General features: G+C 37.6%; 1 protein-coding gene across 2 annotated transcripts in view; it reads right to left on the minus strand.

The window, feature by feature from the left end:
- The window catches only part of LOC307063319 (acyl-coenzyme A synthetase ACSM1, mitochondrial), a gene marked incomplete at both ends in the record, with an annotated part of 37,599 nt that extends 23,075 nt beyond the window's left edge, over window positions 1-14,524 (minus strand). Inside the window, 2 exons of one of the 2 annotated variants that reach the window (XM_079719378.1) lie at window positions 456-666; window positions 14,318-14,524. In XM_079719378.1, the coding sequence (XP_079575504.1) occupies window positions 456-666; window positions 14,318-14,509 (403 nt within the window). The remainder of the gene's footprint in view (window positions 1-455; window positions 667-14,317) is intronic. The other variant, XM_079719377.1, reaches the window with a different exon arrangement.
- Between the last annotated feature and the right edge of the window lie 369 nt (window positions 14,525-14,893).

A 14,893-nucleotide genomic window follows, 5' to 3' on the forward strand; every position in this document is an offset into this window, starting at 1 on the left:
AGTGTTAAATTTCTTGTGTGATAACTCTACTGTGGTTATGTGAAGGAAATGTCCTGGATCTTAGCAGATGCATGCTCCAGTGTTTATGTGGTGTTTATGGGTGTCACAGTGTCTGCAACTGATTCTTAAATGACTCACTGGGAGAGAGGGCTCGAATATGGCAAAACGTTAACAATCGATGAATCTTATTAAAAAAAACAAGAATGTCTTAGACCGTGTAAGAGAAAGTGTGTGTGTGTGTGTGTGTGCGTGTCTGAGAGAGAGAGAATTATGACATTGTGTTTGAGAGGGTGTGAGTATAAGGGAGAGAGTGGATGAGAAGGAGTAAAATAATATTTGAGTGAGTCTGAGAAAAAGAAAGACTGAAGAAGAAAAATTGGGGGGAAGAGAAAGCACCTAATATTTCAGGACAAACTGGCTCTAGGTGAGCCCAAAGGTCTGCTTGGGTCACTGACCTGTTCGGATGCAGCCCACAATCACCAACCACCACTCAGGCACTCGAGGCAGAATCAAGGCTAGATGGTCTCCCTCCTGGAGGCCACAGGTCTGTGTGAAGACGTTGGCTGCACGACGGGTTAAGTCTGTCATCTCTCTGAAACTCCACTTCACTTCATCCCCTTGATTATTCACCCACCACAGGGCTGGGTTTGGACCTCTCTTGCCTTCCTGGTTAGGATCGTACACTACATGTTATTTCCTGATTCAAAGGAAAGGGGCACTAATTTGGCCAATCCACTACCACAGTCACATTCCACTGTGAGGTCTGAGATCCCATTTTAAAGCATTTATAGCGCCAAGAGAACTTGGGGGGAGGTATGATCCAGCCAAATTCTTCTGGTCTACTGTAACCCCCTCCTCTTAAGTCTCATAAAACCATGAAGAGCATTCGTGTTACTTACTGAAGACTTAAAATTTTATTCCCCATGTGTCTGTCTTAGTTCCACATGGACAGTAGGTTACTCTCTGTGCCTCAGTTTTCTCACCTATGAAAAGGGTATAATAATACTACCTAGAATGTAGTAAAGTTCAAATTAATTATTTTAAAAGGTCAAGTGTGTATAACAGTGCCTGGTATATAGTAGGTGCTCAATAAAATTACTGTTATTATTATTACAACAAGATAAAAGAAGATAATTTAATTCCTGAATATTTGGGGAAATTATTTTTTAAATTAAGGTACCTCAAGAGGTGCAAGAAGTCAGTCTTGGAAGCTCCAGGGCCTTTTTCCCCTCACAAAAACATCAAGTAAACAACAATAGACTAAGATGGTCTTGTAGGAATTTAGAAAAGAGTCACAAATCCACAGCAACCAACAAATGCCCAAACAATAAAAAGTCATAACCAAAATGGTAAGAAATTTTGTGGTGTTTTTGCTTATTCTTGCACCACCTGCTCTCTGATGTGGTACAGTGTAGTCAGAGGAAGCCACCCAATTCCCAGCCCCACCCTGGGATAGATGAAAAAGATTGAAACATGTGTGCAACGTTCTGGCTTGTCTGGAAGCGGCCTTAGGCACTGGTTTGTGTCTTGACTAACTTGGAGCTCAGGTGGGTATGCTGGCATATTGGAGGTATCTGAAAACAGTGGCAGATGTCACAGTGTGTGGAAACTGTAGACCTGTGGTTACCTAGGGATTAGAGACTACAGACAAAGAAAGAATAGAACATTTAAGTCCCCCAGAAGAAGCAGACTTATAAGAAAGTTAAAATGTGAAAGAGCAGCCAAAACTAGGAAAAAAAAAAAAGCACATGCACAGGACCAGGAAAGACACATGCCAGAGAAGACCTTAAGTCTTTGTACTGAGCAGATTATTGAAGGTATTTCCCTGCATGGAGCCAGGCTGCAAAGACTGAGAGAGGAGGCTAATTTTTTTTAAATATCCAATTTTAAACAACAGATCACAAGGTCTACAAAGAAAAAGAGAAGCAGTCTATTCAAAGTAACAACATGAATCTCCAGAAACTGACCCTAAAGAGACATAGGCTGCAGTTACTAGACAAAGATTTTTAAATGACTGTCTTAAATACACTGAAAGAGCTAAAGGAAAACACAAAGAACTAAAGCAAATCAGGAAAATAATATATGCACAAAATGAGAATATCAACAAAGAGATACAAATTATAAAAAGAACCTAACAGAAATTCTGGACCTGAGAAATACAATAACTGAATTGAAAACTTCACAAATGGACTCAACAGCAGACTTGAGTAGGCAGAAGAAAGAATCAGTAAACTTGAAGACAAGTCATCTAAAATTATTGCATCAGACGAGCAAAAAGAAAAATACAAGAAAAAAAATGAACAGAGCCTAAGAAACTTATGGGGCACAATCAAAGAGACCAATATACACATTATGGGAATATCAGAAGGAGAAGAAAGAGAGAAAATGGAGCATAGAACTTACCTGAAATAATAATGGCTAAAAACTTCTCAAATTTGAGGAAAGGCATGGAGAGACAAATACAAGAGGCTCAATGCACTCCAAGTAGGAAAACCCAGACACCCACAGAGAGACATTACAATCAAACTACAGAAGACAAGGACAAAGAGAGCATCTTAAAAGTAGCAAGAGAAAAGTGACTCATCAGGTGAAATTTTTAATAAGATTACCAGTGGATTGAAGACCAGAAGGCAGTGAGATTATATATTTAAAGTGATAAGGCAGAAAAAACTGTCAAACAAAAATTCTATATCTAGCAAAACTGTCCATCAAAAATCAGGGAGAATATGTATGGCTGAGTTGCTTCACTGTGCACATGAAACTATCAAAATATTGTTAATCAGCTATACTCCAATATAAATTTAAAAGTTTTTTTAAAATGAAGGACAAATTAGGACATTCTTAGATAAAAAAAACCCAAAACTGAGGGAGTTCATTATCCTTAGACTTTCCCTACAAGAAATGCTAAAAGGAGTTCAAGTTGAAATGAAAGGACATTAGAGAGTAACTTAAATATAAAAGTATAAAGTTCTTTAATAAAGATAGATACAAAGACATATATAAAAACAGTATTTTTATAACTTTGGTTCATAACTTCACTTTTCATTCTTTCACTGTATGGAAACCACAAAAGCATAAAAAATACTTATAAATCTATGTTAATGGGTAGACAATATGTATAGATATAGTTTGTCAAATCAATAACATAATATAGGAAGGTGCAAGGGAACTGGAAAACAGTAGGGTTTTGTATGTGAATGAAGTTAAGTTGTTATTAGTTTAAAATGAAGTGTTGGGCTTCCCTGGTGGCGCAGTGGTTGAGAGTCCGCCTGCCGATGCAGGGGACACGGGTTCGTGCCCCAGTCCAGGAGGATCCCACATGCCACGGAGTGGCTGGGCCCGTAAGCCATGGCCGCTGAGACAGTGCGTCCAGAGCCTGTGCTCTGCAACGGGAGAGGCCACAACAGTGAGAGGCCCGCGTACCGCAAAAAAAAATAAAAAATAAAAAATAAAAAAAATAAAATGAAGTGTTATAATTTGGAATGTTATATGTAATCCCCATGGTAATCACAAAGAAATTATCTACAGGGCCTCCCTGGTGGCGCAGTGGTTGAGAGTCCGCCTGCCGATGCAGGGGATACGGGTTCGTGCCCCGGTCTGGGAGGATCCCGTATGCCGCGGAGCGGCTGGGCCCGTGAGCCATGGCTGCTGAGCCTGCGCATCCGGAGCCTGTGCTCCGCAACGGGAGAGGCCACAACAGTGAGAGGCCCGCGTACCACAAAAAAAAAAAAAAAAAAAAAAAAAAAGAAAAAAAAAAAAGAAATTATCTACAGAATATTCCCAAAAGGAAACGAAAAGAAAATCAAAACACATCATTACAAAAAATCAACTAAATACAGAGGAAGGCAGTAAGGGATGAACTGAGGGACACAAAAGCTGTGACATCAAGCAATCAATTAACAATATGGCAATAGTAAGTCATCTTTTTTTTTTTAACTAAGTTTATCAGTAATTGCTTTAAATGTAAGTGAATGAAATTCCCCAATCAAAAGAACTAGATTGGCAAAATGGATAAAAAACCCAGAATTCAACTATATGCTGTCGACAGAATTGTTACTTCCATGTGATGGAATATGATAAAAGCAATACTTTCAGAATATTTTTGCAATAAAAATCTTATAATACAATATCAATTTAGAAAAACAAAACCACATTTACATTAAATCCAAACTTATATAATAGTATTCATTCATTCATTCATTCAATATATATTTGCTAAGTTCTCATTATTTCTTAGGCACTATTCTTAGACCAAAAGGATACAATGGTGAACAAGACATACATATACACATGTATGTAAACAGTTTTAAATGTTTATGGACAATTTTCATTTTCTTGTTTGGTTTTTTTTTGTTTTTTTTTTTTTGCGGTATGTGGGCCTCTCACTGTTGTGGCCTCTCCCATTGCGGAGCACAGGCTCCGGATGCGCAGGCTCAGTGGCCATGGCTCACGGGCCTAGCCACTCCGCGGCATGTGGGATCTTCCCAGACAGGGGCACGAACCCGTGTCCTCTGCATCGGCAGGCGGACTCTCAACCACTGCGCCACCAGGGAAGCCCCATTTTCTTGTTTAAATCAAGTCTTTTATTTTCCCCAAGTAAAACGATTTTTTAAAGTTTTTTTAATTCCCCAAACAAAGCATGTTCAGAGTAAAAGTTCAGGCAACGCACAATCTTACTAACAGAAAAATTTCTTATGAACAGAAAAATTTCTTCAAATTTCTTATCACATTGTCACTCCCTGAAGGTCAACACTGATAACTGTTTGGTGTATAATCTTCCAGAAATTATTTCCCACATATGTGCAAACATGATCTTACCATCTTTGCCTCATATGATTGGAACAAAAGAGTGTGTCTCACCTGAGAGAAAACTTATATACATATATACATACATACACACACACACAGATATATGTATATACATATATTCATATCTATGGAAAAATCAGTGCTATGAAAAAAATATTCTCCAACAGATTAAGGAATGTTAGCAAGTATAAATGACTAGTTGTGCACTGCCTATATAAGGGGAACAGATTATATAATATTTCTGTATGAGTTTACAAAATGATAGAAAGTTTGGGGTATCAAGGTAAAAACAATTGTTTTAATTCAGACAAAAGTTTAGACTCTTAACTCTTGCAACTTGAAGAAGATATTGCTTAAGGATTTATGGTTTGGGAGGCTCAGAATTAATCTGATAATGTGATATTAAGATTATCATGTTTTCAAGAAGATAAAACACAACCTTTAAACTGGATATGAGATTTAAAGTTTTATGCAGTGAAGTTTGAAGCCAATGGAAAATTGAGAAATAGATCTAAAAAATAAAACACTACCTAACTCAGCAATAAAAAGGAATGAAGGGCTTCCCTGGTGGCGCAGTGGTTGAGAGTCCGCCTGCCGATGCAGGGGACACGGGTTCGTGCCCTGGTCTGGGAAGATCCCACATGCTGCAGAGCGGCTGGGCCCGTGAGCCATGGCTGCTGAGCCTGTGCATCCGGGGCCTGTGCTCCGCAATGGGAGAGGCCACAGCAGTGAGAGGCCCGCGTACCGCAAAAAAAAAAAAAAAAAAAAAAAAAAAAAAAAAAAAAAGGAATGAAGAAGTAATACACAAAACAGTATGAATGAATCTCAAAAACATCCTGAGTAAAAGAAACCAGACACAAAAGAGTGCATCTTATATTATTCCATTTCTGTGAAACCCTAGGAAAGAGAAATAAAATGGCTACTGACAGCAAATTAGTGTCTACCTAGGGCTCAGGGTGGGGATGGGTGGGTATTGACTAGGAAAGGACAAATGGAAATTTTTGAGGTGGTAGAAATGTTCTAAAACTTAGTAAACTTTCACATAAAATGTGTGAATTGTATTCTAGGTAAATTATAGATCAAAACAGTTGATTTAAATAAACAAAAACCTACATAGCTACTCCTTGTTAATCTCTAACTAAAATATACTTCAAAGAAGGAAAATGGGAAAGTAGATCAATTAATCATATGATTGATGAATGAGATGATTCTTTCTGAATGTTAAAACACATAAGAATTTATTGCCTATAGAAAGGGCTTGCTTCATTTTTAATTAAAATGAAATACAAGTAGAATTTCTATAATTTCTGTAAATTAATGATAGAATATGATAGATTTAATAGAATTTAAATCCTAATTGACATAGATAAAACACTTTCCCCAACAATGATATAACTCACATTCTCTTCCATTGCATTTGGAATGTTTACTAACCTCCAGAAATTTCAAAAGTCAGAGTATACTTTTTGACCACAGTGGAATTAAGCTAGAAATCATTAACAAGAAGACAAGGAGAAACCCACCTCAACTATCAGGAAACTAACCGATACATTTCTATGTAATCTATGGGCCAGAGAAGAATCAAAAGGCAAATAAAAAATATTTTGAACTTAATGATAATAAAATATGACATATCAAAATCTGTAAAATGTACCTAAAAGGAGTGCTTAGTTGGAAATTTATACTTTTAATGCAGATATTGGAAAAGAAGGAAGGCTTAAAAGTAAGGACATAAACTTCCATCTCAAGAAGCTGAAAAAAAAATAGCAAATTAAGTCAAAGGAATGTACAAGGAAAGAAATAATAAAGATAACAGTAGGCATCAATGGAATGGAGAGCAAATACACAAGAGAGAGTATCAGTAAAACCAAAACTGGTTTTGAAAAGATTTATAAAATTGGTTAACTCTTAGGAAGAGTTACCAAGAAAAAAAGAATAAACATATTAAAAATATCAAGAATAAAAAAGTGTATATTGTTATAAACCCTACAGACATTAAAATAGCAATAATGAAACTATTAATAACTTTATGTCAAAAAATAACTTTATGACATTTTGAATGAAATAAACAAATTGCTAAAAAAAGTTAACTTTCCAAAGTTGATGAATAGAAATCTTAAAACCTCCTATCTATTAAAAAAAAAAGTTAAATCCATTACCAAAAGCTTTTCTGCAATGAAAACCCCAGAATTTATGTCTAAATATTTTGATATGCATGCTAGTGTATTAAGAGTTTGACCTGAAAAACTGCTGGGTTTTGTTTTTTTAGGAAAACAGTGATAATTATATTTCAATTATATCTCAATAAAACAACAACAAAAATTAGTGATAACTTTTAAATTCTTTATCAAAGCACTTAGAAGAGTACCTGGTACATGGTAAATGTTTGTTAAATATGTATTGAATGAATAAATAAAAAAACAACATCTCTGGAATATAAAGAAGGAATAATAAGGAATTTCAGGGTTAAATTAAATCTAAAGATGACCCCAATCATTGGTGGGCCAACCCCAGCTCCAGGTGCCCCAGTCCCCATGGCCAGCTATCCCAGGATCCAGCTTCACCCATCAGTGGGCCAAGATCAGCCCTGGAACATCCCAGGCCACATGGCCAGCCACATCAGGAACCAGCCCTGGCTACAGGCTGGCAACCATTACATGAGACAGGAAGTGTCAGCCAACCAGTCTGGGGGCCAGCCTTGACGACCAGTGCACCCACGGTAGTTGGCCATGCCACAACAGAAGGGCTCACATAGCCCACAGAGGGGGGAACCCTAGAGCATTCAACCCTAGAGCATATAACTCTGGTGACCAGAGGGGAGTGTGCTGCTGGGTTCATAGGACATCTCCTACATTAGGCCACTTCTCCAAGATAAGGAACCACTTATGTAGGAATGTTAAAAAGCAAAAGTAATAAAATCATCTATACCCACAATAAGTAGTTAATGGATATGCAAAAGAAAAATATGTAAAATATGTCATCAAAAACAACAAACATGGGGAGGAACAGTAAAAATATAGGGTGGTTAGAATGCATTTGACCTTAAGAGATCATCAACTTAAAATATATATATATATATATATATATGTTATGATAACCACAAACCAAAACCCTATAATAGGTACACACACAGAAAAGTGAAAGAAATTCAAGCATAATACTAAACATGGTCATCAAATCACAAGGGAAGAGAGGAAAAAAAGAAGAAAGGAACAAAAAAGGAACTACAAAAACAATCAGAAAACAACAAAATGGCAATAACTACATACTTAGCAATAATTACTTTAAATATAAATGGATTAGTATTCTAATCAAAAGACACAGAGTAGCTAAATGGATAAAAAAAAAACAAGACCCATTATATCCTGCCTACAAGAGGCTCACTTCAGATCTAAAGTCACACACAGACTGAAAAAGTTGGGGGATGGAAAAAAGTATTCCATATAAATGGAAGTAAAAAAAAAAGCTGGTGAGACAATACATATATCAGACAAAATAGACTTTAAAACAAAGAGCGGGGCTTCCCTGGTGGCACAGTGTTTAAGAATCTGCCTGCCAGTGCAGCGGACACAGGTTTGAGCCCTGGTGCTGGAAGATCCCACATGCCGCGGAGCAACTAAGCCCGGGCGCCACAACTACTGAGCCTGCACTCTATAGCCCGTGAGCCGCAACTACTGAGCCTACGCACCACAAATACTGAAGCCCACACGCCTAGAACCCTTGCTCCACAACAAGAGAAGACACCACAATGAGAAGCCTGCACACTGCAATGAAGAGTAGCTCCCACTCGCCGCAACTAGAGAAAGCCCGTGTGCAGTAACGAAGACACAACACAGCCTAAAATAAATAAAATAAAAATTTTTTAATAAAGATAAAAAAAAACAAAGAGAGTAACAGGAGACAAAGAAAGACATTTCATAATGATAAAGGAATCAAGCCAACAAGAAGATATAACAATTATAAATATATATGCAGCCAACATAAGAGCACCTAATACATAAAGCAAATACAGTTGACCCTTGAACAACCCAGGTTTGAACTGTATGGGTTCTGTTGCATTTCTATACACTAACAATTAACTATCAGAAAGAAAAATTAAGAAAACAATCCCATTTACAATTGCGTCAAAAAGAATAAAACACCTAGAAATAATCCTAACCAAAGAGGTAAAAAACTTGTATCCCGAAAACTGACACACTGATGAAAGAAACTGATGACAACAAAAACATGGATTGGAAGAATTAACATTGTTAAAATGACCAGACTCCGAGGGAAATCTATAGATTTAATGCAATTCCTATCAAAACATCAATGACATTTTTCACAGAACTTGAAAAAATAATTCTAAAATTCGCATGGTAAGACCCCAATTAGCCAAAACTATCTTGAGAAAAAGAAAACAAAGCTGGAAGCATCATGCTTCCTGATTTCAACAAACTATACTACAAAGCTATAGTAATCAAAACAATATGGCACTGGCACAAACACAGACAAAATCAATGTAACAGAATAGAGTCCAGAAACAAACCCACACTTACTTGGTCAATTAAACTACAGCAAAAAAGTTAAGACTATACAATGCAGAAAAGACAATCTTTTCAATTAATGGTTTTGGAAAACTGGACAGCTATGTGCAACAGAATCTCACGCTATATACAAAAATAAACTCAGCATAGAACTAAGACTTATATATAAGGCCTAAAAACCATAAAATTCCCAGAAGAAAACATAGAGCAGTATGGTCTTTGACACTGATCTAAGTAGTATTTATTTGAATCTGTATCCTTAGGCTAAGGGCAACAAAAGCAAAAGTAAACAAATGGGACTGCATCAAAATAAAAACCTTTTGCACAGTGAAAGAAGCCTTTAACAAAACAGATAGGCAGTCTACTGAATGGGAAAAGATATTTGCCAAAGATATATCTGAAAAGGGTTAATATCCAAAGTATATAAAGAGCTCATACAACTCAAGGGCAAAAAAGCAAACAACTCGATTAACAAATGGGCAGAGGACCTGAATAGACATTTTTCCAAAGAAGGCATACAGATGGACAATAGATAGATAAAAAGATGCTCTACATCAGTAATAATCAAGGAAATGCAAATCAAAACCACAATGAAATATCAACCCACACCTATCAGAATGGCTATTATTTAAAAGACAACAAATATCAAGTGTTGGCAAGGATGTGGAGAAAAGGGAACCCTCATGCACTGTTGGTGGGAATGTAAATTGGTGCAGTCACTATGGAAAACAGTATGGAGGTTCCTCAAAAAATTAAAAAGAACTACTATACAATCCAGCAATTCCATTTCTGAGTGTTTATCTGAAGAAAACAAAAACACTAATTTGAAAAGATATATGCATTGCAACACTATTAACAATAGCCAAAATATGGGACCCACCTAAGTGCCCATCCATAGATGAATGGATTTTATACATATATTCATTCCACATATGTGGAATATTACTCAGCCATAAAAAGTAATGAAATCTTGACAACTGTGACAAAATAGATGGAACTAGTGGGTCTTGTGATAGTCAGACAGAAAAAGCAAATACCATATGATTTCACTTACATATGGAATCTAAAATATACAAGTAAATGAACAAAAAGTAACAAAACATAAAGAGACTCATAGATACAGAAAACAAACTGGTAGTTGCCAGAGGGGGGAGAAATGAAATACTTGAAGGGGATTAAGAGGCACAAAGTTTTAGCTATAAAATAAATGAGTCACAGGGATGTAATGTATAGCATAGAGAATATAGTCAATAACATAACAAGCAATAGTTTTTATGGTGACAGGTAGTAACTAGCTTTATCGTGGTGATCATTTTGTAATGTATAAAAGTATTAAATCACCTATGTTGTACACCTGAAACTAATATAATATTGTAAGTCAACATACTTCAATAAAAAATCTAAAGATAAGATCCGACTTATCTCTTTAGGTAAAACTTATGATTTATTTTTCTAAACTTGGCAGTAATTAAATTTTCTGTATGTAGATTATTCCCAAACTATTTATTTTAAATATGGTTACATGTCAGATTGATTGTAATTTAACTTACAAAGTGGTTTAAATATAATTTAAAATGGTAAGTGCCATGTTATCCTTCTGTAAATTGCCATTGATAAGAAATGAGTATAATCCTTACAGCCTCATCAAATGATCACTGTGTAGTATGATATGTCAAACTAGGAAACACAGTCATGAAGTATCAGTTTCACATGGATTAACTAACTGATTGATACACAGACCTTTAACAAATTTACCAAAGTAGATTAAAGTTCTGGATGTTAAAACTTTTTTATTGTTTACATTGGAAATAACGTGTATTACGCCATTAATATTTAGATAAGTTGAGATAATCTTGTTTTTATTCCAGAGGTTGCAAACTCAGAGCCTGTAGAGACCAAGCAAGTAACAAACGAGATAAGTTGGCCAGGTTCCTCAGGGGCAAACCGGAGAGCCATGCATCTCCCAAGGAGGCAGCAACCATTCAGCTCTACTGATTGCTGCCATATAGGAATGAATGTTTTGTGTTGTTAAAAAAAATTAATAAACAGAACCTCAATTAAATAGAGTTAGGAGACCAGCCAGGGAAGCTCTCACATGCTGTAATGATAGCAGAGCCCAAAAGGAAGAAGAAAGAATCTTCTTCTTTCCTGGCAAGGACTCAGCTTAAGCCATGGAATCTTTGTTTATGATAGCCCTCCCAACTTCCTTTTCCTCTCTATAAAAGCATTCTTCTTCCCTGGCTGTGTGGGGACTGGCACACAGAAATAAATTCAAGAGCCATGAAACACAGACCTATTGGCTCAGAAAAAAAAATGTAGGCAAACATGACTATTGTATATTAAGAAATTTAGAAAATTTGTCATCACTTAAATTAATTTCTTTGGGAAAATATTATAGGACAAAGAGCCAGACATTATGTGGCAATGACATTCAGCTGTTGCTTTCTTAAGCTCTGTGGTCAATAGATATTTCACTATACTTACTGAGCAATATTTATTACTAAATCACATCAGAAGGTGGTAAGAAGAATTTGCTTCTGTCATGATTTTTGCCCAAACAAACAGAAGTCAATGTCACAGATGCTGTACTCATCTCTCCTGAGACATGAAGTGGAGAATCACACTATCAAAAGAGGAAAGATGGAGCGTTGTACGTTGTTTAGTTTTCTATCCCTATCTTATCCAGAATAGTGTTTGGAACATGTTAGGTACTCATTAAATCCTAACTGAATGAATGAATGCAGTATCAAAGAGACAGAATGAATGATTTTGGACATGAACGTGACCTCTCATGAATAGATTTGAGAGGCTGCTCCATGAATCAGTTGGAGTGCAGTATCCTTGGAGCCTAGAGTAATATAGGGTTTAATTCCCAAGGATAGTCAGGGGTTATAAATTGGTGGCCTGAATGAGTGACTATATTTTCCACCCCTGAACCTATGTTGCCTGGCTTATGCTAAAAAAAAATTACATTAAAATGTTGGATTTCTAACTTAACATTTTTAATAAGTAAAATGTGTTGAAAATTGAGTCAAAATAAATTCTATTTGTTATGGTTTGGATTGTGTTGTTGATTAGGCTATGGATCAGTTTCTGAATGATGCTTGTTAAGTTGTAAGGGGAGGCCCAGAAAGCCAGAGTGGACTATGGTGGCATGCCCTCTAGAAGGTCTTCCATGGGAGCAACATCAATCCCTACAGTGCTCGTAAGACAAGTTTCAAAATTAATGTATTCCACAAAGGTGTACTGAGGGATTGCTAGGTGTCAGACATCATACGTCACTAGAGAGACACTGATCATGATCAAGGCAGTTCAAAAAGTAGAAACAGACAGATCAGAACTGTTGTGAGAATGAATGTAAATGGGGTGGAGATGCTGGGGGTAGGAGAAGTTTGGAGATATGGAGGAATTAATAATGACCCAACAAAGACGGGGCATTCCCTGGGCAAATATTTACAGGGTGATAATCTCCAGGGGTTGATGTGTGAACTAAAAAGGACTTTATGAAGATAAATGCAGAAAAAAAATGATGGCCTCTCCAGCCATTTCTCATGATTCAAAAGGTCTAACCAGAGTTTTGGTCTGGGCAGTGATGAAAGTCAGTTTGTAGTCTGAAGGCAGAGATGTTTAGACATCATCAGATTGTGGGACTAGGTTAAATAGTGGATTATAGAATCAGACAGCCTAGACCCAAATCCTACTCCTTCACTTATTAGGTATGTGAATTCTGTAGGTTATTTGAACCCTTGGAACCTCAGTTTCCTCAGCTGGAAAATGGGGATAATTAAAGTGTCCATCTAATCAGAATAATAAGTGCAAAGTGCTTGATATGGCACATTAAAAAAAGGCTCTTCATAACTGAGGGCTCTATTTTCCTTGGAGTTAGTAGGAAAATTCAGAAAAAGGAAAAAGATGGAGGTAGGAAAAAAAGTCCCTATTAAAGGCATGTAAGCTTTGAATATTAACATATGAATGTATGTTCATGGGAAATTAAAAATACATCAACTGGGCTTCCCTGGTGGCGCAGTGGTTGAGAGTCCGCCTGCCGATGCAGGGGAAACGGGTTCGTGCCCCGGTCTGGGAAGATCCCACATGACGCAGAGCGGCTGGGCCCGTGAGCCATGGCCGCTGAGCCTGTGCATCCGGAGCCTGTGCTCCGCAATGGGAGAGGCCACAACAGTGAGAGGCCCATGTACGGCAAAAAAAAAAAAAAAAACATCAACTCTCTGACTCCATCTCAGATGAATTCTTTCTTCTGTACAAAGATAGTGTTAAGTGGGTTTTCACAATGTGGACATTACCAGCTGGGACTTAGTAGTTGGAACATCACCCACTGTCTACCCCAACTCCTAGTGTCACCACTGCTCCTCTCTTGGTCTGTCTCTTGGTAAAAGACAAACCAAGAACGTGCATTTTCTGCAGAGACCACAGGGACAGGTTTCTCTGGACACACCCTAAAGCCACACACTCAAGTAGGTAGTTGATAGGGAAGACTCCAGATGTACTTGCCATCCTCATAGGAAGATAGATGACATGATTTTGTCACATGGTCAGATGTTCATGTGCACAGTCAGGTTGCCTGTACCCTCCCTCTCGGTGTAGCCTGAAGTCAAGCCCAAGTGTGATGAGATGAATTCTAGTTAGACTCACAGTTCCAGTAGCTGAAGGTGAGAATTCAGACCAACATCAACTTGCTGACCTGTGATTAGAACTTGACACTTGGTCACAATTACCTGACTGTATACCAGATACTTTCACCTGCTGTCTTGTTTCTTAAATGAGATTATTCCCATTTCACGGATAAAACCACTGGGCCTCAGAGAATTGAGGAAGTGTCCAGGCTGAGAATTGAAGCCCAAAACATAAGCTTTTCATGATACTTGTAAGCTTAGTCAGAAGCCATTCTTAGTTCTGTGCCCCTCAACTTACTGGGAGCAAGAGGTCAATCCTGTTCTCACCCCACATCATGGGTGTCTCCTTACCTTCTCCATTTGAGTCCAGTAGTCCAGTACATCACTTGCAAAGTTAAATTCCTCAGGTGTATCATAGTCATTCCATCTTGGGGCTCCAGCTCCTGATAAAGACTGGCAGTACAGGCGCTGAAGGGCAGGGTGGAAGCCATGGCAGGATTTGTGGATGCCCCAGAGGACCCGGAACTTCATCAGCCGTTGCATGGTGGAGCAGTCCTCAGGAAGCAGGCACAGAATTCTCAGGCCACCACCTGCCTTGAGAAGAGATGGCTAATATGTTGGTCATTAGAGCAGGAATTTCTTCCACAAAATGAAGGTACTTTCCTGGTTAACTGCTAGAGTGATGACTTTGTTTCAGCTCACTGGAATTTGGAAGGCACAACTTACTGATTTAGGTGGGGATTCTCTTCCCAGATGAGGCAAGAAATGATGGGGAGGGGCTATAGCTACCAGATAAGGTTGGCACATATTTCTGAGGGTCTTCTCCTTCTCTTTTCTGCAGCCATGTGGCCATCCCCTTTTTGGTAGAGACTCACCATTTTGAAAGTCCTGTACCTCATGTTATCCTTGCTCTAGAGAACTCTCTTC

This window comes from Hyperoodon ampullatus, assembly GCF_949752795.1.
Source record: "Hyperoodon ampullatus genome assembly, chromosome: 14".
In the NCBI taxonomy this organism is placed as follows: domain Eukaryota; kingdom Metazoa; phylum Chordata; class Mammalia; order Artiodactyla; family Ziphiidae; genus Hyperoodon; species Hyperoodon ampullatus.